Source organism: Canis aureus, chromosome 8 (assembly GCF_053574225.1).
Source record: "Canis aureus isolate CA01 chromosome 8, VMU_Caureus_v.1.0, whole genome shotgun sequence".
Classification (NCBI taxonomy): Eukaryota; Metazoa; Chordata; class Mammalia; order Carnivora; family Canidae; genus Canis; species Canis aureus.
This window is the reverse complement of record NC_135618.1, coordinates 35669701-35693962: the sequence shown is the minus strand read 5'-3', so window position 1 is coordinate 35693962 and position 24262 is coordinate 35669701. Positions and strand designations below refer to the sequence as shown.

At 42.3% G+C, this 24262-nt stretch overlaps 1 protein-coding gene across 3 annotated transcripts in view; it reads right to left on the bottom strand.

The window, feature by feature from the left end:
- Window positions 1-2001: 2001 nt before the first annotated feature.
- The window catches only part of AHCYL1 (adenosylhomocysteinase like 1), a 38995-nt gene continuing 16734 nt past the window's right edge, over window positions 2002-24262 (bottom strand). For 2 of the 3 annotated variants that reach the window (XM_077905796.1, XM_077905797.1), the window contains exons 2-17: window positions 17151-17262; window positions 14569-14712; window positions 13467-13567; window positions 12752-12854; window positions 10868-10962; window positions 10187-10293; window positions 9236-9352; window positions 8911-8974; window positions 8026-8114; window positions 7593-7663; window positions 7133-7227; window positions 6946-7044; window positions 6463-6531; window positions 5755-5833; window positions 4491-4611; window positions 2002-4000 (exon numbers count right to left, since the gene is read on the bottom strand). In XM_077905796.1, the coding sequence (XP_077761922.1) occupies window positions 3994-4000; window positions 4491-4611; window positions 5755-5833; window positions 6463-6531; window positions 6946-7044; window positions 7133-7227; window positions 7593-7663; window positions 8026-8114; window positions 8911-8974; window positions 9236-9352; window positions 10187-10293; window positions 10868-10962; window positions 12752-12854; window positions 13467-13567; window positions 14569-14712; window positions 17151-17262 (1473 nt within the window). In that variant the 3' untranslated portion in view covers window positions 2002-3993. Of the gene's footprint in view, window positions 4001-4486; window positions 4612-5754; window positions 5834-6462; window positions 6532-6945; window positions 7045-7132; window positions 7228-7592; window positions 7664-8025; window positions 8115-8910; window positions 8975-9235; window positions 9353-10186; window positions 10294-10867; window positions 10963-12751; window positions 12855-13466; window positions 13568-14568; window positions 14713-17150; window positions 17263-24262 lie in introns of those variants that run through there. The other variant, XM_077905798.1, reaches the window with a different exon arrangement.

The window sequence follows — 24262 nt, the reverse complement described above, 5'->3', positions numbered from 1 at the left end:
CAGTGCATCCCAGGGGTGGAGGATATAGAATCTTATTACTGATTTTCATCCTGTTAAGGCGGTCTGCCAACCTCTCCATTTTAAGATACTCTTTTGCCATTGCACTTAATATTTTACAGGGAAGTACTTGGAAACTGTATACATAGCCAATTCCTTATTTAACCATTCATTCATTCATTCATATCAGTATAAACTCATAGTTTCCTATTCTATTTAATGGTTTAGAAGCCATTATTTTTATGTCAGATTGTCTCAGGTTTGCCCAGCATGAAGTCCCTTTATTATTATTATTTTTATGAAGTCCCTTTAAAGCTAGCTTCTGTGTTCTTTTGACATGCCCCCATCACTTTTGGACTACTTCCTTTCTTTCTGGCTCATCTTTTACTTTTCCCGCCCAGCCATGTAATCAGCCCTTTCTTCAAACAGTCCTGACTCCTTTAAGTGGAGAACGTTGTCCCTGAATCTGGATGGTAGATGCGTGACTGCTCTGGCGGAAGGAGACTGCTGCAAGCCTCATTTAGTAGACAGGGCTAGGGGATGGAATATAGGCTCCTGTATTTCTTTATGTTGAAATTCATGAATTCACAGCAATACCTCCTATTCAGACACAACACCAGAGTTCATTCTGGTCTTCTCCCCCTTTCCGATTTGTAACACCTTCTCTTCCATTATCCTTAATATTTTTGCGTATTTGATCAAGTTCCTGTTCTTATCCAACCCCATTGCCCTCCTCATCCCACTTACATGGACTCTCTGCACGGGGCCTACCCCCAGCTCCACATCCACATACCAACCTACCAATCCATGTGGATGCCTAGCTTGCTCTGCTCTACTGAATTGCAGAATTGTGGGTAAAGGAAAAAGGGGAAGAGGAATCTGAGACTTGTTGGAATTTTATGTAAACTTCACAAAGGAAGAAATCGGATTCTCACTGATATATGTCTCAAGTATCTAAAACAGGCCTTGGCACAAACAAAACAAAACAAAAAACGAGGAATCAATTTTATGAAACTACAAGGTCAACAGTTCATTTAAATACTTTGTATTCAAATATTTAACTTCAAGATATTTTCCCACCATAATAGGCAACTTTTTATAATCTCAAAAGTTACCGAAGAGACTCACAGGGTAGTTAGAAGTTTAAATCTCTAATTAGGCAATTTGAAGTTTATCTTAAATTTGGATTTATGTGCATGGATAAAGCCTCCCAGAATTAAAAATACTAATTTTACCAGTCTGCATAGACACCGTCAACATTGTCTGGGACCAATTTAAAATACTTTTGAGTATTAATAGGTACATTGTTACATCAGAAGACATAGACACAACTCCAAATTTGGATAAAGGTGTGAGATGGGCTAATGCTTTCCTAATTTTGAAGACATTCTTTTTTTAAAGAAAAGATTAGAGAGAGAGAGAACAAGTGAGCAGGGGAGAGGGGCAGGGGCAGAGGGAGAGTTAGTTCCAAGCAGACTTCCAGCTAAACATGGAGCCTGACACAGGGCTCGATCTCATGACCCTGAGATCATGACCTGAGCTGAAACCAAGAGTCAGCCACTTAACTGAGCCAACCAGATGCCTTAAAGACATTTTTTAAGGAAAAGAATTAGGTATAGGTCTAGAAGGGGGGCGATGCAAGCGAGGAGCCCTGAAATTTGAACATTTCTTTTTTTTTGAGATTTTATTATTAAGTCCTGGCCACATCCAACATAGAGCTCGAACTCACAACCCCGAGATCAAGAATTGCATGCTCCACCGACCAAGCCAGTCAGGCACCTTGCAGATTTGACTCTTGAAGGAGTTTCAAATGCAAGTGCTTTGGCACAGAGCAGGCAAACACAACTTAAGATATTCCCAAAGAACTTTGCATCCAGCTTGCTCCTCTCCATATTAGGTCCTCAGCTAATCTCTGTTAGAGACTGCTGACTGGCCTCTGACCCATCCCACCCCAGAAAAGAAGTTCTAATGACAAGTCTAAACAAGAATGACACACAATCCCAATAAGGTCTTATCATTTTAATTGACTTTAATGATTATTGCTCATCTGCAAGGATTAATATTGCATTCATTAAAAATCATTCAATACAAAATAAACTTGTTCCTCCCGAGTTGCTCTCCACACGCTCCCTCTGATGCCAGAGATTTTCCCACAGTGTCCTTTGTTACATGGCTTGACAGAGATGGAGCCCTTACCTATTATTCCTATGGACACAATAAAAGATTGGGAGCAGGGGGCAGGCCACAGGGCAGCAGGACCTAGGCCCCTTGCCTCCAGCAGAGCTGATGCGATGGATACCACTATTGGCCAGGTTACTGCCCCTCAAGGATGGGGTGTTCTGATTGGCTGGTTCAATGCCCTGGGAAAAAGGGCTTGGGCCGTTAACATCTACAGAGAAGAAAGCATGGTCACACTGAAAAGGAGTGGGAAGGGCCTGGGTAGTGGAGAACCAGGAGAGGAAAAGGAAAAACGTTTTGGCAAAACTCTGCTAGAAGGCTGCAGAGTGAAAGCTTTCCTTTCTTATATGACTGTTTTTAATGTCTGTCTCTGATCAATGGCAACAGAGAAATGAACATTGTTCGTACCTAGCACTAATGCCTGACCCAACTTGGAAGGATCATCAGCTAGAACAAGTTGAAGGTTTTGAATCCTGGATAATTATATAAAGCTCATGAGCATAAAGCTCATCGGACCATGCAGAGATGCTGGTAAGCCGGGTGCATGGCATGGGAATACACCTCTCCAATCTCTGAGGGCCTCTCGAGGGATTCTTTCTGAGCATGAGCCAGGACACACTGATTACCCTCTCTGTGCACAAACTGCTCTTTAAGATCTTGGTTCATAAACTTTTTGTGACATGCGTCGATCACCACTTCTGCAACACTAACGTTATGCAGGGGCCTCAAGTCCCGGACCAGTTACACGGAACTACGTTTCCCTCACCCTGGCCCAATTTATCCTTCTCCCATCCACATCTACCTCCTTTTAAATATTTTAGGTTGCAGAAGCACAGCTGACCAGAAATTTACTCTTAAAGGATAAATCCTAAAGATAGAGCTCAGCGTTTCAGGCTGAGCGATGGCTCAAGAAATTCGCCTTCAGCACAAGCTGTATGGGGCCCCAGTTCACTGATGCTATAAGACTACGGGCTAGAGACAGAGGGACTTCGCAGAGGTGGAGGCCAGCATTCTGCAGACTCAACTCTGCACGCTCAGCTCCGAAGGTTCAAAGGAGAAACTGGTGAACAACTAATCACCCAGCAGTTCCTCAGTGTTAACGCTAAACATTTTTCTTACTTTTTTTTTCTTTTTTTGTACGATGGAAATTGATGCTAGGGGACAAAATTCAACTTCATAGACTGCAGTCTGGTTAAAGACCTGAAAAATGAGAAGGTCTGGTGGGGGTGGAGGAAGGGCTGTACTAAATCCAAGTGGACCAACTGGATCTGAACAATACTCATCTCTGAACCAGACACACCACCTTCACACAGGAAACAGGCCTTGGAACACCTGGGGAAATGAACGTGCGTCACCTAACATCTAACCTACCTGGCTGGTGGGTACCATCCCTGCTCCTCTGATGAAGTGAAAGAGCACTGATTTCAGCAGCTAAGAAATGGGCTCTTTTAAGGCAATTTAGACATTGCAGATTGTTCAACACAGAAGGTACCTTAGCACTTCCTCTTAATAAGGTACCCAATTAAGACTAAAGTCTCCAGAAATGGGAAAGAAAGAATCACCTTTCTGGGCCGGGAGAGTAAAATCCTTCTTTAGTGACTAGGGTGAGGAACCTTGAACCTCAGTTTCATCTAAAGAGCCATGAAGCAAGTTCCTGTGTGGTCTGCAGAACTTGGGACAATGAGATGAAAAAAACAAAAATGAAATTATTATAGAAAAAAATCAACAGGAAAGGAATAAGAAGAAAATAAAAGTTATCTTAAAAAAGATTTAAGAGTCGTGTGGTTCATGTGGACTGGTCCTTGATAATATGGTCCATTAGTATCTGTAAAGAAAGAGACTGGTTGGTTAGCACTTGGCTCATGAGAGAGCCAAGGGAAAAATCAGAAAGAGAGGACACTCCCCAGGGTCCCTCCCTGGTCCCGGCTGGGGATCCCTACACCCATTCCCCATGGATTCTTCTTCCCTGTGCTTCCACAGGGCTTCTGACAATGCCATCTCTGGTTTCATTTCCTGCTCCCTGATAATATAAGCCAGTAGCTTTCAACCCTGACTATCTAGGGAGCTTTTAAAAAAATAACACCAGGCCCCATGCTAGACCAACTGTATTACAATCTCTGGAGGTGAGGCCCAAGCTTCAAAATTCTAGAAAACCCTTACTCCTCTAACATCTACTACAACTTCTCTGCCTACCTTGTTAGTCTGGAGCAGAGTTCTCATACTCTTCAAATCAGCCACAGCACTTATGAAAGCTGGCTAGCATGCTTGGTTTAATATTAGGTAAAAGAGCTTCTCACTTGTTTTCCCCAAGTTACCTGTAATAATTGGGTTTGAATGGCCCATTTTTGTTGAGTCCCAGATACTTTGCTTGGTCATCTGTCAGCTCTGTCAGGTGGGCATCAAATGATGGCAGGTGCAAGCTGGCAACGTACTCATCTAGGAAGAACACAGTGGCAGGGGAGCAGACTCTTACTTTAATCTACCTCCCAGGGCATAACCTCCTCCTGTTTTCATCCGAAGCTCTTTGAAGAGGACAGGAATAGAGTAACTCTGAAAGTATCTGTAACTCAAAGTATTTGCTTAAAGAACCCTCAAAGTTGCCTTTCTGGCAGGAACTTTTCTCTGTACATCCAGAATGCATTTAAGAAAGCCATTTGTCAGCGTGACAAAATGGGGTGGACTCTTACCTCCTCATCCTTCTCTGGCAAAGTTTTTGGCTTTACCCAAGGTAAACATGCTATGTAATACTCTCACCTTCCTGCAACAACTTCCTTAACTGAATTACAATCAAACTATGAAACAAAATAGATACCAGCAGTTCAAAAGACCTCTGTGTCAAATTAAGGTTTATTTAGAATAACATCCATAAAGGCCTCAAATCTTAGGATCATGGATTTCTAAGGCAGCTGGTGCAAATTTATTACTCTTCCATAGATAAACTTCCCAGGCTTTACTTTTATAAATATGAATTAAAGGAAAAAAAAATATGAGGAAAGCCACTGGAGGAGATGAGAAGGAGAAGTCTTTCAGCTAATTAATTAAGGGGTCGGGGCTGACCAATCATAGATGGGAGGTGGGTACCACTATTCAAGAAGGGAAAGAATCAGAGATGATGTATTATGCCACATGAACACAACACAGCTGTCTCCTGGAGTATCAGGAGGTTGCATATTTACAGAGGATGGATGATAAAACCAAGATTTGTTTCTGTTTCTTTCATCTTGGTTGCAGGCTGTAGTCACTGGTGGTGGGAAGTTTGCTGAACTCCATGAGGCTACTTAGAATAAGAGCACCTACCCTAAACCATTGTGCTAAGCACTTTTACTCATTAGCTGTTAATTCTTACTATAATTTTGCAGTGTATATAAATATCATTCTTACTTTATTGATAAAGAAACTGAAGTTCAAGAAACTGAAGCTTGTGGAGATTAGAGCTTGTCCTGAGGTTCAGAAACTATGAAATGCTAGGATGTGGATTAGAACTCTGACTCTAAATCCAATAATTTCAATGATAATCATTTTACTAAACCATGCAAAAGTCTGGGGAATCAATACAGGTTCCTACTGTTTCTCACTCACCCATTTTCTTAGGAAGCAGGTATACATCTTGTTTGTATCGTCCCTCAGGTGCATTATAGAGTTCTATCAGTGCCAAAGCCTAGATTGGGAAAAAGAGGGTCAGAAGACACAAAAACACTTCTTAGGGACATGAAAATAAAACTAGATATAACAGGGTCTTGGGGTAAGTACTACAGTGATATACCATGGTAGTACTACCCAGGACTTGCCCTGCAATAAACACCACCATGCATCGTAAGAGGATCTGCTGTCTTTGTTTGGTTCCTAATAAAACAGACTAAATACAACTAAACTGCAACACTACATTCTCAACTAACATAGCCATCTCAAAAGGACACAAACACTGACTGCCTGCCTGATGACTCTTCTATACTTGAGAAAGCCTATTGTGGGGCACCTGGGTGGCTCAATGCTTGAGTGTCTTCCTTCGGCTGAGGGCATGATCTCGGGGTCCTGGGATTGAGTCCCACATCTGGCTCCCCACAGGGAGCCTGCTTCTCCCTCTGCCAATGTTTCTGCCTCTCTGTCTCTCGTGAATAAATAAATAAAACTTAAAAAAAAAAAAAAAAAAAAAAGCAAGCTTATCTTGACCACCTGTGACCTGAAACAGGTTGAAAAGAACATAGCAGGGCACACACTCATTGAACTGTGACCCAGGCCCAGTTCCATTAATCTCAGGGTGGGAGAAGGCGGCATTGGGTCACGTACCTGTGTTGTAGCTGTGATGGACAGGACAAAGGTGGGAACTGTGGAGCAGCTCAGATTGAGCAGACGACCCTGAAAAGGTAAGAGAGGCCTGGGATGAATTGTGCTCCCCCTCTCAGATTCCAGTGTCATACAAGTTAAGCAAATGCAGGACAGCAGTCAGTTGGTAGAGAAAGAATTACAGTTCCAGATTGGGACTCTAGGTTTTATCTTATTTTTCTGTAAGTCCATCTGAATATGAAAAGCTGAAGAATCCGCTGTGGTCAGGAAACAGTATGTTACATGGTAAAAGGTAGTTTGTTTGTTTTTTTTTTTTCCTCTTGAGTGGTTCTATCTTAAGGACCAAAAAATTTAAGAAATATCACTATCCAAAGACAGAGTTGAGGGAGACAGGGACCTAATACTTTTTTCCCCATCTCCCTGACTCTGCCATGGATCTAATTACACTGCTGGTGCTACACTGCCAAAGCCCTCCTGCGTGTGTACCTCTGCCAGGAGGACGACGCGTTTGCCATCTGGCCAGATGACGTGGTCCACCTGAGAACGTACTCGCTCCCATGTCAGCTCTGGAGTGCGCAGGCTGGTCTGAAAGGAAGACAGCACAGTTGACTTGTGGTCATAATGGAAGAGAGGGAGAAGAGCCCTTGCAGTAAATGAATGAGAGAAACCTTACCACATCAATTTCCGTGTTGGAGTGGCCCATATTGCATACGATACAACTGTTTTTCATGCGGTCCAAATGCTCCCGTGTCACTACATTCTTATTTCCTAAGAGTAAAGGAGAGTAGCCAAAGAAAGATGCTGGGGAACAAAGGTACCAACTGGCTTCCAGTTAGAGCATGGGAAAGAAGTCTGCTGCATTCAAGGGCATGTATCCTTTGTAAGAAAGTGTACACTGTGTGACAGCTCTGTAGACTCAGTAATTTGGTTTGAGGATTAAACAGTATAAATAGCCATCAGGGAAAAAGGCTCTTAGGTCTGGAAAACATGTTAAGGTTCTGAAAGCTTATTCTGGTTCTGAGACTTTTACACTGAGCCCAGGTCTCACCTACTTTATGTGAAAGGCAGACCACATTCAAGATTTGGCCTCAGAGTGGCCAATCCTCCACATACACTAAAGCACTGATACTTACCCGTGCAAGTTATTACGACATCAACTTGCCGGATGACTTCATTTAGCTTTACCACCCTGAACCCATCCATGCTGGAAGAAAAGGAAGGAACACGATGAGCAAAGCAAGGGGGCAGTGGGATAGAAGCTGGTCACAAAATGAGACTGCTAAATTCCCTTCTGAAGTCAGGTCCAGTGCACCTCACAAGGCTAAGGGACAAGCTGTGCTAAACTTCACACTGGCCTCTTCATATTCCCTGAGATTCTGTTCAGGAAGGGAAAATGCCAGGAAGCTCTAGGAGTGCCCTGGGGTTAAAATGGAGGGAACAGAGCCATCCTCCTAGTTTTCTCTTCCTTTGAGAGATTTCTGCAAGGAATGGTTAATATAATCAATAACTCTCAGAAACAACAAAGTACCAGGGATGAATCTAATGGTATTACCACTCTGTTCTTACCAAGCCTGCAGAGCACAGATTGGGTCAATTTCTGTGATGTAGACAATTGCTCCAAGGGCCTTGAGAGCAGCACAGCAGCCCTTTCCTACCTGCATGGCATAAGAAAGAAGTAGGGGTGTCAGGTCCATTAAGGCATGGGTACTGGGGCAGGTAGGCCCTTTGAGAGGTGGGAATAACCTCCCTGAAATCACCAATTATCTAGTGAGCCCTGGCAGGGATGCTCCAATCCAAGCAGAGCATAAACAGATCCAGGTTATGCTGTGACCCTTAGAAAGGGGACTTAGTGGACATTCATATTTTATATCAAGGGCGGGGCTTGGGATAGTAAAAGAAATCTGGAGATAAAATAAGTGTTACCATTAGGAAAGCAAGACCAAGGAAGAGCAATTGTAACCTCTCATAGCTTATTCCAGAAAAACCTAATTAACTCTCCTTTGAGATGCATCTAACTCAGGATAGCCCAGTAGCTCAAGAGACTCCATGGGTCATGGATGACAATAAAATCTCCTTTACCTACTCTAGTTTAGAGAGAATCATCTATATACCACTTTCGCATCCCACCCTTCACTCCCAATACCAGGTCACTTGTGCAGCTAAAATGCTACATATTCACTTAAAGTAAGTCTCATAAAAGGTAACTTATCATGGGGGGAGGGGCGGATGATGCCAACATGCCAATCCATAAAACAGTGTGGTGAGATCTGAAAATTCAGTTGATCTATATGTCTGTATTGATAAGTCTGAATAAAGCACTTTTGCTATTGCAATAACTATCTCAAAGTATATTTTAACCCCATATCAGTGACCACACTGATGGCACAAATCTCCTTCACTCAACATTTCTAGTAAGTCTATGAAAAGACACACTGAGGCCCAACTATTTACCTCACCATAGCCACACACCACCACTTGTTTCCCACCAAACATCACATCTGTGGTCCTCTTCAGGCTGTGGAAAACAGATAAGGGCTCAACTTAAACATTATTAGCCCAAACACAGTCCCTTTGCACAAAAGTAAAAGCGTGAGGCAATGCCCCAGGAGAACTCCAGCTGGAAGCTGGCTGGGCATAGAATGAAATGGACCCCTCTAACAAACCTTTAATGCCAAAGGAAGACCACGGGACAAGACTGGAGTGGTATCAGACTAACACTGCAACCCAACCCAAACCTGTCCCCTCTAAGTTTGAATATCTCTACATTTCAACCTACCCATCCAAAATGGACTCTCGGCAGCAGTACAAGTTATCAAACTTCTGTTTGGTAACAGAGTCATTAACATTCATGGCCGGAACACAGAGCTTCCCAGCTTTGGAGAGCTGATACAGCCTAAAGGGAGAAGAAGCCACAAAAACAAACAAACCAAAGTTAGCTGGTAAAACATAATACATGACAAAGTCTGCCTAATTCTCTTCGAGTGCCATGCTGACCTCCCAAGCTGTATTTACTGCCCAAGGATATTAGTAAAGAAGAGCATTTCCTTGTCATCCCTCACCTCTTTTCATTTTCTCTCCCCTTTTGCCCCCGCCCTTTTTCTTGGAAGGGAAAAAAAAAAAAAAAAAAAAAAACCCTTTCAACTGAAGAAATTCACTTCTCTTCCATAAAAGGGGAAGTATTTCCTTAGACCAGCATTTTCTCAATTAAACAAAAACATGCCTACTTCTGATAAACAAAGATTATCAGTGACTCTGCTTTGGTTCCCTATGTGTGCGTGTGCAAGCATGTGCAATGTGCCCCCAACTGAGAAACACTTTTTCGGAGATATATCTTTGAGGTTTTCCAACAAGCCAAGAATATTTTGCCAAATTTTACTTTTTGTAGTGGGTATAAGTATAGTTTTACAATAGGATTTTTTTTCGTATTTCAAATATAAAATTATAATACATATTGAATACAGTTTTTCCAGATATATCCATTCCCTACACCTCCCAACACTGGTTGAGACTCACAGTGGAATAAGTGGGAAAGAAAAATGTGTGAACTAGAGCCTGAGGTCACTTCCTTTTAGGATCTCCTGGATTCTTCAGAAGTAAAAATGGAGTTTTATCTAATGAAGATCCTCCCATTTAGTTATAAGTCTGAAACACAGCCCTCGGGCCTAATGGAGACCAGGAGAGTTTGCTGAGGCAAGGACCCAAGGGCAGCTACTCCAGAATCTGTTACCTGTGAACACCAGTCACGCTCTCTTCCACAATGCCTCGGATCTTCTTAAACACGTTTGGATACTTCTTATAAACCCAGTGGGTTAAGTCTCCCCCATCATCCAGGATCTATAGAACAGCCAGAAGACTTCTATGGGCATTCAGGCTGCTAGAGCTGGGGGGAACTTTGAACCCACTTTCTGTACTAATAAGAGAGCCCTGTATGTTTTGGAAGAGCACTCCTCAGATCTCCTTAGAGCAGGTTTAGACAATGGAAACACAGTCAAATTTGTTGGTGTAGAATGGTTAAAAGGATTCCTAAGTTTGTTCTTGGCTATAGTGAAGAGTATTAGGCTAATCACAGACTCGTTTTAGTCTAGAGTCTTGTAATCTATGGCTCTGTGGAATGCAAAAGGAGAGCTGGGGCAGGAAGGAAAGAAACCAGAATTCCACTGCAAAGAGGTACCACATTACTTCTATTTCACTCTGCTGTGTTTGAGCCAACCTGTTCACTTTCGTCTTACCCTTCCCCCACCTTTCCATTCAGTATTCAGACCCATTCTGAATAGGTATCAAGTTCAACACTTTGGCAACAAAGTTAAGTGTATTAGAACACAACCAAAACATATTTAGGGAACCATGCTTTGAGGGAAAAAAGGAAACAAATCTATGGTCAAATTGTAGGATGAATATACATCATTACCATGTTAGCTTGCCAACCATCCATGTTCACACAGCGGTCAATACACCACCAGAAGTCATCTTCAGACTCGCCCTTCCAAGCAAACACTGCAACTCCTGTAGGGATGGAAACAAATCAGCTGATTTCTCCAATCAATAACAAATTTAAGACATTTTTGGAACCTTAAAATGTGATTCTCTTTGGCCAATTTTATTTTTTTTTAAAGATTTTATTTATTCATGAGAGAGAGAGAGAGAGAGAGGGAGAGAGGGACACAGGCAGAGGGAGAAGCAGGCTCCATGCAGGGAGCCCGACATGGGACTCGATCCTGGGTCTCCAGGATCAGGCCCTGGGCTGAAGGCGGCGCTAAACCACTGAGCCACCCGGGCTGCCCTCTTTGGCCAATTTTATACTTGGAACTCTAACCTAAGGAGATAAAAGGAAATGGGAATTAAAATAAAGTTGCTCATTAGAACATTATTTATATTACTAAGAATCTTGAAACCTAAATGTTCAACATGAGTAAAACGGTGAAGTAAAATCACGTGGCCATATGATTATTATAAATGATGCTTTCAAAAAGTTTTCAGTGAAATGGAAAACTACTTCTGAAAATGTTATAAAAGTATACAGAGATTTATCTCATCTCTGTAAAACATGAAGAGAAAAAAGGAAAAATGCATCAAATATTATCCCTGTGGGGATCCCTGGGTGGCTCAGTGGTTGAGTGTCTGCCTTCAGCTCAGGTCGTGATCCCGGGGTCCAGGATCAAGTCCCTCATCCGACTCCCTGTGAAGAGCCTGCTTCTCCCTCTGCCTGGGTCCCTGCCTCTCTCTCTGTGTCTTTCATAAATAAATAAATAAAATCTTTAAAAAAATATTATTCCTGTGTAGGATTATTATTATTTTGAAAACCCCTACATTTTCTGCAATGAGCACCAGAAAAGAACAACAAGAAAAATAAAAGTTATACAGTTGCTCTCTGAGGATCCCAGGGAGATGATAAGTCCTTCAAGAAACTTCATGGTGATTTTCTTATGAACATTTTTACAATAAAAATTGTAAGCTAAACTGAACTTACAAGTGGTCCATATATTTTCAGTGCAGTATTGACCACCACCTTATCTAACCAAACTGCTAATACAGAAGGCACTTCTTACTTGTGGTCCCTCAAAAGTGATGAGCCTTTGGTGAAAAAAAGACCAGCTGAACTCATGTACCTCATATAGTCTGATACTCTTCCTTGTTCACTTAACCATTAGAATTAGCATCTCCCACGTAATTAAGATTCTTTTCAAAGGTCATTTTTAATGGCCATATATTTCATCAGGGATATGGACCTTCAGTTTATTACCCATTTTCTTCCTGGTGATATTCTTATTACCCTCTAGGTTTTATAGCCCTTAGACGTACATATAACCATGAAGACAATTTTTTTTTTTTTTTTAGAAATTTTTATTTATTCATTCATGAGAGACACAGAGAGAGGCAGAGACATAGGCAGAGGGAGAAACAGGCCCCATGAAGGGAGCCCGACGTGGGACTCGATCCCAGGACTCCAGGATCACACCCTGGACTGAAGGCAGACGCTCAACCACTGAGCCACCCAGGGATCCCCGAAGACAATTTTGGTGTGTATATAATCTACTTAGGGGATCCCTGGGTGGCTCAGCGGTTTAGTGCCTGCCTTCAGCCCAGAGCATGATCTTGGAGTCCCAGGATCGAGTCCCGCATCAGGCTCCCTGTGTGGAGCCTGCTTCTCCCTCTGCCTGTGTCTCTGCCTCTCTCTCTCTCTCTCTCTCTCTCTCTTTCTGTCTCTCATGAATAAATAAATAAAATATTTAAAAAAATAATCTACTTAGATAATTATTCTGAGGCAGAATTGGTGAAAACAAGCTAAACTTACCAGCCTCAGCCAGTGCCGCAGCCACTTCATTCTGAGTAGAGTAGATGTTGCAAGCAGACCAGCGGCACTGAGCCCCCAGGGCACAGAGTGTCTCAATCAACACCTACGTAGATAACAGAGGAAGACAGGGTGAGAAAGAGGAGGGCCAGACAGAAGCGCACATGTAAGAGGACAAGACCCAGCAACTCTGTAGCGACCAGTGGTGCGCCGGAAGTCACAATGTGGGGCCAGTGAAATAGAATACTGGTATCTTTTTTTTTTTTTTTATTCTAGTCACACAGAGAGAGAAAGAGAGGCAGAGACATAGGCAGAGGGAGAAGCAGGCTCCATGCACCGGAAGCCCGACGTGGGATTCGATCCCAGGTCTCCAGGATCGTGCCTTGGACCAAAGGCGGGCGCCAAACCGCTGCGCCACCCAGGGATCCCCAGAATACTGGTATCTAACTTTACCCAACAGATGTGTCCTAAAGTCTGAACATTTTCATGATAGTCAATTACATTTTTGCAGATCTAGATTTCCTTGAGTCAAGTTTGTTAAACATAGGTTATACCTGTGCACACAGAGTAGAAAACCCCATTACTGGGTAACAGGGGGTCCCACATAATAGTCGTAAGCATTTGGAAATTGGATAGCTAGGGAAGGAAAAGCAAGTAAAAAAAAGTTTCTTTCTTCCCCCTCATCAGAAGTCCCTCTTTTTCCTCCCCACAAACTCACCGCTGTCTGGGCTGTGATGTGTGTACAGCCCACTATTTTAGCACCAGCCAAGGGCTTCTCCCCCTGAGCACGTTTCCTGAGTGAAATCAGAGCAGACATGTCTGTGAAAGAACAGAGGATTTGAGCTAGGTCTGCACTAGCAATATTATCAATTCCTGCCCCAGCAACATCTAGGGGTGGTCTGCATCTGTAGAGATATCAAAGATTCGGATGAAAAACTCTAAGCAAATTTCCATGACTGGCAGCTTCAACAGCAGACAGACAGTTGGGGAGTTGCCATCCAACCGCTTGGAAATTTCTTGCTTCCTCCACCGTTTTAGATTTCTACACAGAGGACTGAATGGAGAATGAAGTAAATTCTCAAATCTCGTCAAAATGGAGGGGAAGTCTCATCATTCACTTGGGAGGAGAGGGAAGTGGTTATGGCATTGGCTAATGGTCTCCTATATATAATCATCAAACCAGGAAGGGAGACTTCACCCTCAGCAGAAGAGCACTTGCTGCCTAACCCCATTGTGCTGGTCTGTTGGGTTTCTGTACTTCCTCCCAGTACAGAGCATGCCTTCAGTGTGAAAGCCACAAGAGTAAAGAGACCTTGTTTGGAGTAGAGAGGGTGGGGAAATCAAGATTTAACTGCCAGTCACTTTTACTCTTGCTCCAGCAGAGGGTGCTTGGGACCAAAGACCAGCGAGACCCTAGGTCACCACATCCTTAGCTGAAAACCCTCCCACATTTTCTGCTTCTGGGAAATGTGGGTCCCTGAGGTTGGCAGCTATGGTAGGATCCTGCAGAACTAACCACCACATAGTGGTCCGGGACTCGCTAACTCTATAAGGAGCTCTCCGAATATGGTGTCATGGGGGAGGAAAACAGAAACTATTTTGTGTAATCACTACGTGCAGAGAACAGGAAGCAAGGAGACCAAGAACAAGTACCCTGAGGCTCGAGCTGCACACACAGAGATCTGCTCATACAAGAGTCTAGAATACTGAATTGTCCAAGGTGACTTTCAAGTTAGCTTTCAAGTGTGAAGTTGTCTGTGGATCCTGATGACTAGCAACAAGTGGGTTGATTCTGGCCCCCACCCTCTCCCTTTCTTTACCTTGCTCTGCAATCTCAATCTCCCGGCGTCCAAATTCTGCCTGCTTGATGTTCTTCACACAGAAATTGCTGCTGCCCTTGGAGTTGGTTTGCTGTTTCTCTCGGGGGGAAACCTCATCATCAGAGCTATCTGTGTATGATGCAGCTAGAGCCAGGAGAGAAAGAAACAAGGATAGAAAAACCTCAATGGCCCCAACTCCACAAACCGCCCTCCCCCAAAAGACTCTCATTTAAGTTAAGCAAACTCAGAATTGGAGTTGCCTTTTATATCACGCTCAGCTCTACTACTTCAGAGTCTAACAGATGAATGAAATTGTTGTGGATCTTTCAGTGTTGGGGCCCCTTCATCCACCCTGATGATGCTGTGCCATCAGTGCCTGTAATGGGAAGCTACTGATCCCACTCCTGCACTGCATTGAGGGATCCCAGGTAACAAGGGTGCTTGGTCCCAACCTGGACTGGAACCAGACATGGCCAAAATGGAAGAATACTTTAGGGCATGGAAGGAACACCATTTCTGGAGAATACCTGTTCTCAAACTTAAGCATTTAAAGCATTCATCAGAATCATGTGGAAGGTCTGTTAAAATGCAAATGGCCAGGCCCCACCGCCAGAGAGTCCCACTCAGTAGGTCTCAGGTGGGACCCCAAAACTAGCATTTCTAACAAGTCTCCAGGTGCTGTTGATGCTGTTCTGAAGACCACACACTCTGAGAACCACTAATATGGACGATAGTGCTAAGAGAATCTTGCAAGGGATTTTACACAAGGTTGTGCTGAAGGAATAGAGATGGAAAGAAACGAATTGAAAGGTGGGTGAGTAGCTCTGGCTCTGCCAGTCCTGAGATCACTCAATATGTTCAACTGTAAAAAAAGCAGCTTCATATAAAGGCTGAAAATGTCCTTTTAGACATATGCAGGAGGACGTATAATCATCAGTCCCTGAGACTCTCAAATCACTTCCTTCCTCTCTGAATCGACAAGTATTTCTTGATCTGTCTCTGCCCGTGCATCAGGTCTCCCTGGCTGTCTTCCTCACACTAGAGCCAACACAAATACTCTCCAAGGTTTCTTTCCCATGGGGACAATTTAACTAGATCACAAAGCTTTTTTAAAAAAGCTCTGATAGGCTCCTGTTAATACACAGACATCAAAATCTTTGAGGACTTCACTAAAGCTTTCTTCCCTCACTCCTTCCTTCTTCCTCTTATAACAGCTTTTCACAATTCACTTTTAGCTATAGTCAGCCTGCTTATCACCCCCACTCTGGTATCTGTCACTCCATGACACATTTATGACAGCCAATATATTTGGGAACCTTTTCTTGCACACATGCCCACAGGGACTCTGGATATTCATTTATTTCAATACTTAACCCTGTAGACCACCATTTACTCTTATTTGCCTATCTTATCTACCCTGGGTTATCAGTGGCACAGAGCAAAGGACACTTTTTTTTAAAATGCATTTACTTGTTGTTTTACATTCCTTTCCCCTCAAGCCCAGTCCTTAATGTTAATAACACTGTACAAACAGTATTCTGGCAAAGCCACTTACTGAGACAGCAAATCTCTGCTAAAACTAACAGCAATCTAGGACCTTGGGCAAGCCTCTTAATCTCTTAACAATGTTTCCTCACTTGAACAATGGGGGGAGGTTAGATCAGTGGCCCCTGTGGATCTTCCAGTGTCTATTCCTCTAGTACTCAAATCCTAAATTCTACATCCTTTTTTTCCACATTAACTTTCTAGTAGTACTCACTTTGAAGTTGAGAAGGGCAAAATTAAAAAAAAAAAAAAAAAAGGATGTCTGGGTGGCTCAGCAGTTGAACGTCTGCCTTCAGCCCAGGGCCTGATCCCGGAGTCCCGGGATCAAGTCCCACATCGGGATCCCTGCATGGAGCCTGCTTCTCCCTCTGTCTTTCTCTGTGTCTCTCATGAATAAATAAATAAAATCTTAAAAAAAAGCCTATGTTAAGATAGGAGAGGAGAGCTAAAAAGAAACCAAGCTGGAGTCACATTATAGTAGTTGAACCTTTCCTACTCCAGAGGTGAACAGAAGAGGACACTTCAACATAAAGGATGACCTAGTGAATAAAAGGAGCCAAAATATTCCTTCTTATTGTCACCACTTAAACAGTCTTGGAGCCAAGAAAGAAAAGGATAGGTGGTGGTGTATATCTTAAACAACAAAGTGAGAAATTATGCTTCCAAAGTACACCTCTTTTTCAAGGCCAGTTCTGTCAGCCAAGATAGAATTGATTTTCTCCATTTGTGATGTGGGCGGAGAAACGTGGGAATGGGAACTGGCCCAATACTACCAAACAGGCACTGCCCACAGACCACACACAGAGACAGCCAGGGGAAGAGAGTCCTCAGATGACAAAAGCCTCCTCAGCTACAAGCCTGGTTGGGGACATGTCCAATTGCCCAACTGCTAATTATCAGCGTTCAGCAGAAAGATGGGAAGTCCTGATAGGAGGAACTTTCAGATTCTAGATAAGTAAAGAGCAGTGGGTAGAGAACTAGCTTAAGGCTTTGGAACTGGGAAGAGAGATCAGAGTGGACTCGAAGTTTGTACCTACCTGAACTGTAGCTGTCAGTGGAGGACTGGGAGATGGAGCGAGACAAAGATCTCCGGCCTGTCTTGGTGGGGAATTTGGTGAACTCCTGCATGTCATCAGCAAATTGGATTTGCTGTAAGAAGAAGACAAACAGTTGAAAACTTACAACAAGAATTCTATGAAATGTTCCATTTTTGAAGGCCATACATTTCTTTCCCTAAAACCCAATATTATTGTATGGCTCCTATTAACCTAGCAACTCTCCTACCAGAATGAGGGTGGGCAGAGGCTCCTGGCTGACTCCTCCCCAAATGCCAATTACTGTCTCTTTCTGATGAAGAATTTATATGTGTGTGTGTATTTGTTGGGGCGTGGTGCTTAAGACTCAATTTCTTTCAGCATCTGTCCAAATCTCACAAATATTTCTTCTCACATTCCATAAAGTTTTCTTTCCTCTTACAACCTTGACACATTAAACTCTTCGCCCTTCCTCCCAACACTACCAAAAAACAGACATTTTAAACACTCATAGAGCTTTTTCTTTTTTTCAGAATATTATCTGCAGCGTATTCTTATCCTGAAATTAGCAACTGTCTTGTTGTTTGAAAAACCATGGAGCTGTCTTGAGATGGTGATGGGCACTTGATGGTGATGCCAAGTCAAGAGCCCAATCATACCTATACTTCACAAAGCCAGTACAGTATGCCCAGAACTTTCTACATTCAGTAAAATACTGGAATACAGTAAAGAAAGCAAAATTTTAAAAAGTGTATGCACTCCACAGTAAAATCCAACTAATTAGAATTAATTTGAAGGAAGGAGAAAATAAATGACTTGGTAAACTCTGCATTACAAACTTCTTTCAATGAAATACACCAGAACTAGGTAACTGTTTGAAGGATACTTGGAAAATTGGCTTTAATAAATGGTAAATTCCTTACAAATAACATAATTAAAAAAATTTTTTTTTTAAGATTTTATTCATTCATAGACACAGAGAGAGAGGGGCAGAGACACAGACAGAGGGAGAAGCAGGCTCCACGCAGGGAGCCCGATGTGGGACTCGATCCTGGGTCTCCAGGATCACACCCCAGGCTGCAGGCGGCGCCAAACCGCTGCGTCACCGGGGCTGCCCACAAATAATATAATTTATAGTCAAGTCAAATTAAGGGATGCTTCTAAAGTGTATGAAAACACTTTCTTCCATTAAATGGTTTAAATCTTCCTCTTGAACTCTTTAAACTCTGAAAAACCCTTTCTTTAAAATACACTTCAGCCTCCTGAAAAACAGAACAGTTTGAGACTATGAATGGAGATTCTCCTCACAATCTCACTAAATCTGAAAAGGTTCCCATGAAGAATCCATTAAGCTAAGTCTTTAGCAGGTATCTCTGGGAAGTGTAAAAGCTATTACAGATTAAAATCTTCTCCCCATAATGCTAGCAACATGGTTATAGCCACTCTTAAGCCAGGAACAGTAAACTACCCATTTGTCATAGCTGCAGAACAGCCCCCACCTCTGTCATATGTACCCTCCAGCTAGGGTAGCATCTGCCAGCCATGTAAGAATCAGGCTTAAATGTGAAACACAGAAAAATAATCAAATAAAAGGGACTCAGTCTAAACATACATGACACCATAACTTGATTGACAAGTATCTTTATATCTTCTAAGCAATTTTTAAAGTTTAGGTGCTAAAACTTAAATAGTTGAAATGCCAAAAGCACAGTGACTTTCAGAAAAACAAACAAACCCCACACTTGAGGGTGCCTATGTGGCTCAGTCAGTTAGGCACCGGACTCTTGGTTTTGGCTCAGGTCCTGATCTCAGGGTTATGAGATCGAGCCCTGTGTCAGGCTCTGAGCTCAGCAAGGAGCCTCTTTAAGTTTCTCTCTCCCTCTGCCTCTTTCCCCAAGTACTCTCAAATAATCTAGAACAAACAAGAAACAAAATAAAAAACCCCACTCCTGAAGTGGCTCCATGTCAGCATCTGCCCTTCTGGACAGGATTTCCCACTGCATGTTCACATGACTTCTACAGTCAGCAAAGCTAGTTTTACTGAAGAGATTAATCCAGGACCAAGGTAATGACTTTCAACCCAATATGTAGTTCTTTTGGTGCCAGAAAAAATAGTCAAGAGACCATCCATGCCTTTTACCACTCTCTAGAGGCAGCCCTTCCTCCATCAGCCTCCTTGTTCCTGGCATGGGCAGTCTAGTCGGAAGCTAGTCTTCTCTCTTGACTGTGATGATTCCCTCCCTTGTTCATCTTTTTTCAAAAGGCTCTGGGCATATTCCCAGACACCACCTACCTGGTGGTGGCAGGGGTGGGGAAGGGAAATGCAGTAACATTTGCAGTTTCTTAAATAAAAGGAGAGAGAGAGAGATAGCTGTGGCAGGACAGAAATGTTTCTTCAGCCACCTAAGAACTGATTTAATAGTCATAATCCCGCCTTGTATTAATGCAGCTCACCAGTAGCCTAAAGCTTAGCAAAATCTTTCCCATCTAAAAATATTAGACTGTGTTGCAAGCAGCTTACTAATCAGTGCAGTGCCCCATCTCTCAAATAATGAATTTGGTCCATATTTGAAGTGGGCAGAATGTTAACTCAAGCCATGACATGGATGGGTAGCTGTCTGTTCTCACAGCTCTTGGACATTTTCACTGCTTATAAATATAAATAGGGTGGTCCAGCTATACAAAGATTCATGATGACCTTGTCTTTTCTCCCAACCTGCATGCTGAACATATATAAATATATAGTTTAAAAAATATATATATATATTAAAGATTTATTTATTTATGATAGACACAGAGAGAGGCAGAGACACAGGAGGGAGAAGCAGGCTCCATGCCAGGAGCCCGACATGGGACTCGATCCCAGGACTCCAGGATCACGCCCTGGGCCAAAGGCAGGCGCTAAACCGCTGCGCCACCCAGGGATCCCCGCCATCCTTTTTAAAGTACCTCCTGAAGTGCTGTTCACCTGCATGTTATAAACAAAGACACTGTTGCCAAAAGCAATTATCACAAGATTTCCCTCAGTGAAACCAGATCTCAGTAACAGCCCTCTAAATTGGGATGGATTCACTGCATTTATGCAAATATGATCATTTAGGTAAAAACAAAACCCAAAGATGGCTGCAAAGCTGTTCTGTTTACATTACTTCCTGTGGTCATTTCTTCCAATCATAATTAAATCTCAATTGGTGCACTTCAGTGTTTCTTCAAAGCTCTATCTGTAAGGAAGGCTAGTTCTAAATAGGATGTAGGATGGGAAAAAGGGGGAGAGAAAAAGATAAGATAGTTGGATGTTCAAAAAGTCCTATGTTAAAGAACTATTTTGTGTTTGAATACTCACCCCCCGCCCCCGCCATAAACCAGCCTTACCCACAACAAGGCATGCCAGTGTTTTTCATTCTTGAACTAGTATTACATCTGAGAAAGGTTAGAAGGTCAGATTGACCCATTCTCCAAATAGCACATCCAAATACAGAAGCCTACTTGCTGTGTCTTAAAAACTCAATTAAATATCAGGCCAATTTAATGTGCTATTTTAGAGCACCTCTTCAAAAGGCTCAGTGGGTATAATGGTTGACTGTCTTCCATGTGACACTGAAAATGATGAAGAGAAGCTTTGCCAAAGAAATGACGTGGGATACGGTGCACCCACCACCTCATTGTTAAGTCTGGTGACAAAGTGAGCTGAAAGAATTTCTGTAGATAATTTATCCAGAAAAAGGGATCACAGGCAATCCAAAACAGTTATGAACCTCCAGGGAAGGAAAACTGTTATATGTTACTGGTTCAATTTATCCCAACTGACATTATTTACCATTAGAAGCTGAAAAGTTTACTTCCACAAACACATGTTCTATCTACCCAGATGTTAAGTAGCTTAGCCACACTTCCTTCCCAGGTCTCACCCAATTTTGCTGTCTAGCCCCAGAATCCAAGAGAGTCGAAAGCCATCAGAATGCCATTATGACACTATGGCCAAGGGATGGTGATCAGGATAATATTCATGGACTATTATACTCTTTTAGTCAACACATTTGGGAGGCACCACCTAAGCACCCAGCACTATCCCAGGAAAGAACTATGAAAGGAAACATGGACCCTTACAATCTGTAGATTTAGACTGATGACAGGGTAATAATAACACAAATGGTTGCCAAAGAATTTTACTGCTTTTTAAGGAAGATATAGATGTTAAGATATAGATCTTAACAGTCTTATCTGGATACTGTTTAGCTTAGGCCTCCAAAAATCAGAGGTTGGGCTAGACAATTTACAGACCTGTGATTTCACATACCTATCTAGCAGCTTTTAATTTCTTCAGAAAGGTTTCCTCCTAAGGGTGAAGGACTAGACTCAAAGGTAAACAGCAATTATTAGGAAAACAAATCATTAAGAAAGCATAGCTTAGAAATGAGTAGAGGGATTGGTCTGTCTTAACTGCTGAAGAGTTATCTAAAGGGCCAGTGTCCCCTCTTCTGGTACACGACTGATTTTCTGAGATATTCCCAAATTTATATAATCTGTCCCATTGTCTCCTCTGGCATACTGTGTGTGCAGATTTTTCTGTTTTGAAATGGTTGGCGTTATTTCTTAGCTTAATACTTAGCAACTGAGCACAAGATGACGATCAGAGATTTTAACAAGGTCAATTACTAAGCAATATGTTACAACACCTTCCAGGATTCCTACATCTTTTCTAATCCCTCTTTCACATCTTCTGCCTAATATATTCCTTTTTCAACAGATTCAACTCTCCTCTGCTCTCTTCTCAGAGGAAAGGAAGAGGGTATGGCTGTCACCCTAAACTAAATCGGCCCAAGACCTTTCCTTGATACTTACCACTTATCAGTCTGATTTCATTTCAGATGAATCCAAAAAAATAGTGATCAATGAACACCAACTTTTTGGTACAAGAACTATGTAAGTCTGCGCATCTTTCAGACCTTCAGTTAGATAAAAGAAATTTCCCAAAGAAGGATATCCTCTTCCCAACACGTTGCTCAGGTACACCACCAGAAAATAATTTATCTCAAGGGAATCAATCTCAGGCCACAGAGTCGAATCCACAGTCTCCTTCAGTCACTGCTTCCATTCCCTAGTGCACAAACTAGTCTTCTGAGACTCAGCAGGTCTTGGCTGCTCCCTGTCCTCCTTCTCGGTCTCAAGTTTCTTAAATTCTCAGTTTCCCCAGATGGGGCCTGAGCTTCTGGGGGGGAGGGGAGGGACGGCTGACTAATCACAGCATACATCTCCCTCCTCCACTCCACCCATCTCTGTGTCTCAAGGGTAACAGGATGACATGCGCGTGCGCGTGCACACACACACTGCTAGAATCCACTTCCAGAAGAAACGCTCCTTTCAAAAATGGGACTTAACTTGATCTTTCATCAAAGCTGGTAGGAGGAAGGGGTGAGGCAACACCAGGGCTAACACTTAACTGGTGAGGAAGGAACATAAAGCTTGAAAACCTCTGCCAAAGAGCGGTTTCACTCCTATCAGACTCCCCCAGCCCCCACTCTTCATATGAGACAATATACCTTACTGGCTATTAGCTCCTGAGTGCTCTGGGGCCCTCCAACTGCCAACTAGAGGTAAAATCAAGAGGTTAAAAAGTGGCAACAAGTAGGACAGGGAGGGGCTTCCTAATCTTTTGAAAACTGTAATTTTAACAGACACACATTCCCAGTTATATTTCAAAGTCTATTTAGCTATCTGCCTGTCCAACTGCGTGGCCTGTCCATACTTCTCTCTTCTTCAGTCTGTCACCAATAATACATGAAAATACACTGGTCATTCTTTTTCTCCTACCATTCAATTATCATCAATCCTAGGTTATTTAATTAATTAATTTTTGTACAGGTGCCTGAAGAAATCAAGATTCCTGGAACATACCCATGACTTCAATGACAAACTGAAGTTCCCTTCCAACTTACTCTGTCCCCCACTGTCCCATTTCCCCAACTTTACTTTCATTTTCTACATGTAAACACCTTAAAAGAATAGTATAATGAACACCCGTATACCCTCCAACTACACTGAATCCTTCCATTTTCCACATTAGGTTTCTTCCTCTGTATATATATACATATGTACATATGCGTATTTTCAAGTGGTCCTGCCAAAAAAGAAAAAACGTTGCCAACATGAAAACTCACCAATAAATTCTTCAGAATGAATCATCTAAGAATAAGGATATTCTCTTACAGAACCACAATAATCTTCTCATACTTCTAAGAATATTAATAACCCTGTATCATTTGAGTTGTATTCAAACTTCTCCAAGTACCTCCAGAATACCTTTCATGAAGATGTGGTATGTGCAGGATGGATTATGTGGCCATAACAAAGAATGAAATCTTGCCATCTGCAGCAACCAGAGGGTATTACGCTAAGTGAAATAAGTCAGAGAAAGACAAATACCATATAATTTCATTTGCATGTGGAATTATAAAAACAAACAAAAAAAGAGACACACAAAAGGTACACTTTTCAGTACAGAGAACAAACTGGTAGCTGCCAGAGGAGAGATGGTGGTTGGAGAGGATGGGAAAAAAAAGGAGATTAAGCATTCATCAAGCATTGAGTAATGTGCAGAATAGTTGAATCATTACACTGTACACCTGAAACATAACACCATGTTAATCATACTTGTGCAATTTAAAAAAAGAATGTCTTGCATATAGACCCAAATGACTCCCCAACTCTTCCAACCCAGGATGGAATCAAGGTTCACTAAATGCATTTGGTTGGTAGGTTCCTTCAGTGTCTGGTAATCTAGAACAGTTCTCTCCCTCCCTTATTCGCCCCCCGCCCCATGATACTGACTTTTCCTGGAAGGGTCCAGGTGAGTTGCCTTGCAGAATCTCCCATATTCTTGATTTTTTTAGATTAGTTCTTTCCCGTAAATTGGAAGTTCAGTTTTGAGGTTTGATCAGAAAGATTAAAATTCTGGCAAGAATATTGCATAGATAACATTGTATACTTTACTTTGCATCGTATTAGGTGGCATGTAATATCTGGCTGTTCCATGATTAGTGACACTAGGCTGAGCCTTGGGTTAAAGTGAGACACTATTTTCTCCTTTGCAAGTAAAGGTTAAATTGCAGGGTGAT